The sequence below is a fragment of the Dendroctonus ponderosae genome, unplaced genomic scaffold (genome assembly GCF_020466585.1).
Source record: "Dendroctonus ponderosae isolate FM_Combo_2020 unplaced genomic scaffold, Dpon_F_20191213v2 Dpon_F_20191213_10, whole genome shotgun sequence".
In the NCBI taxonomy this organism is placed as follows: Eukaryota; Metazoa; Arthropoda; class Insecta; order Coleoptera; family Curculionidae; genus Dendroctonus; species Dendroctonus ponderosae.
In genome coordinates this window covers 4,727,796-4,728,615 of record NW_026017111.1, presented here as the reverse complement: position 1 = coordinate 4,728,615, position 820 = coordinate 4,727,796, and the positions used below count along the sequence as shown (strand labels likewise).

At 43.0% G+C, this 820-nt stretch overlaps 1 protein-coding gene across 1 annotated transcript in view; it reads right to left on the bottom strand.

Annotated features, from left to right (window-relative positions):
- Positions 1-820, bottom strand: part of LOC109545686 (BTB/POZ domain-containing protein 9) — a gene marked incomplete at its 5' end in the record, with an annotated part of 3,004 nt that extends 2,184 nt beyond the window's left edge. Inside the window, 5 exon segments of the mRNA XM_048661969.1 lie at positions 1-158; positions 215-281; positions 338-406; positions 461-634; positions 748-820. Coding sequence (XP_048517926.1) covers positions 1-158; positions 215-281; positions 338-406; positions 461-634 — 468 coding nt within the window.

Below are 820 nucleotides of genomic sequence, written 5' to 3'. Positions count from 1 at the left end.
GCGAGCTGTGTCTAAAAGGGCACACACGTTCCTCATACACAACAGTAGAACTAGAACGTCAGAAATCGCTCTCTCCAGATCCTCAAAACCATACTGGTGCGCCAAGCCGAGGATGTCCAGAATGACTTCCTCCTTCATGGTCATCAAGAACATATGTCCTGGAAAAGACCGTCTTCTTCTAACACTAGACATGCAAAATTGCGGACAGCCTCACCTGTATAAATGTACTTTAGAAGCACCTTAAAGGCGTTCAGTGGGGCATTGGGCAGTTCAATTTCATCCTGAAACATGCGGGCATTGTCAACAAAATACTATGATGAATTCAATGCGAATGTACCTGATTTGACTCCCTTAAGCCACCGTAGAGGAGCGCTCGAAAATAATCGCTGCGAGCCGCCAAAATAACCTATAAACTGGCTGAATTAACAGAGTCTCGCGGCTAATAAGATTGTATCTATACCTTATGGGCATGGAGTTTCTGCCCTTCAACCACTAGAACGATATCAGAATATTCCTGACTCAGTAACAGTGAGGCCAAATTCTCAGATAGTTGAGTTTGGTGCTCTACATCCCCAGGGCAGCAGGTTACATTTGTTGAACTTGAGGCTTTCAAGTATTGATGACTGCTGCTCATCTGGAAAGGGGCACGTTTGTTGCAGCATTAACGAAACGTGCAAAAAATAGGTGATAATTTGTGTTTGCTGGTAAACTAAACACAACAGTAACATGTAACAAAGTTAAATTTACCCTGACAGTTCGCGATTGTCTTCACTTTAAAAGAGTCCAATGCAAGTGGTTTTTGTTCTATGGCAACCAGATA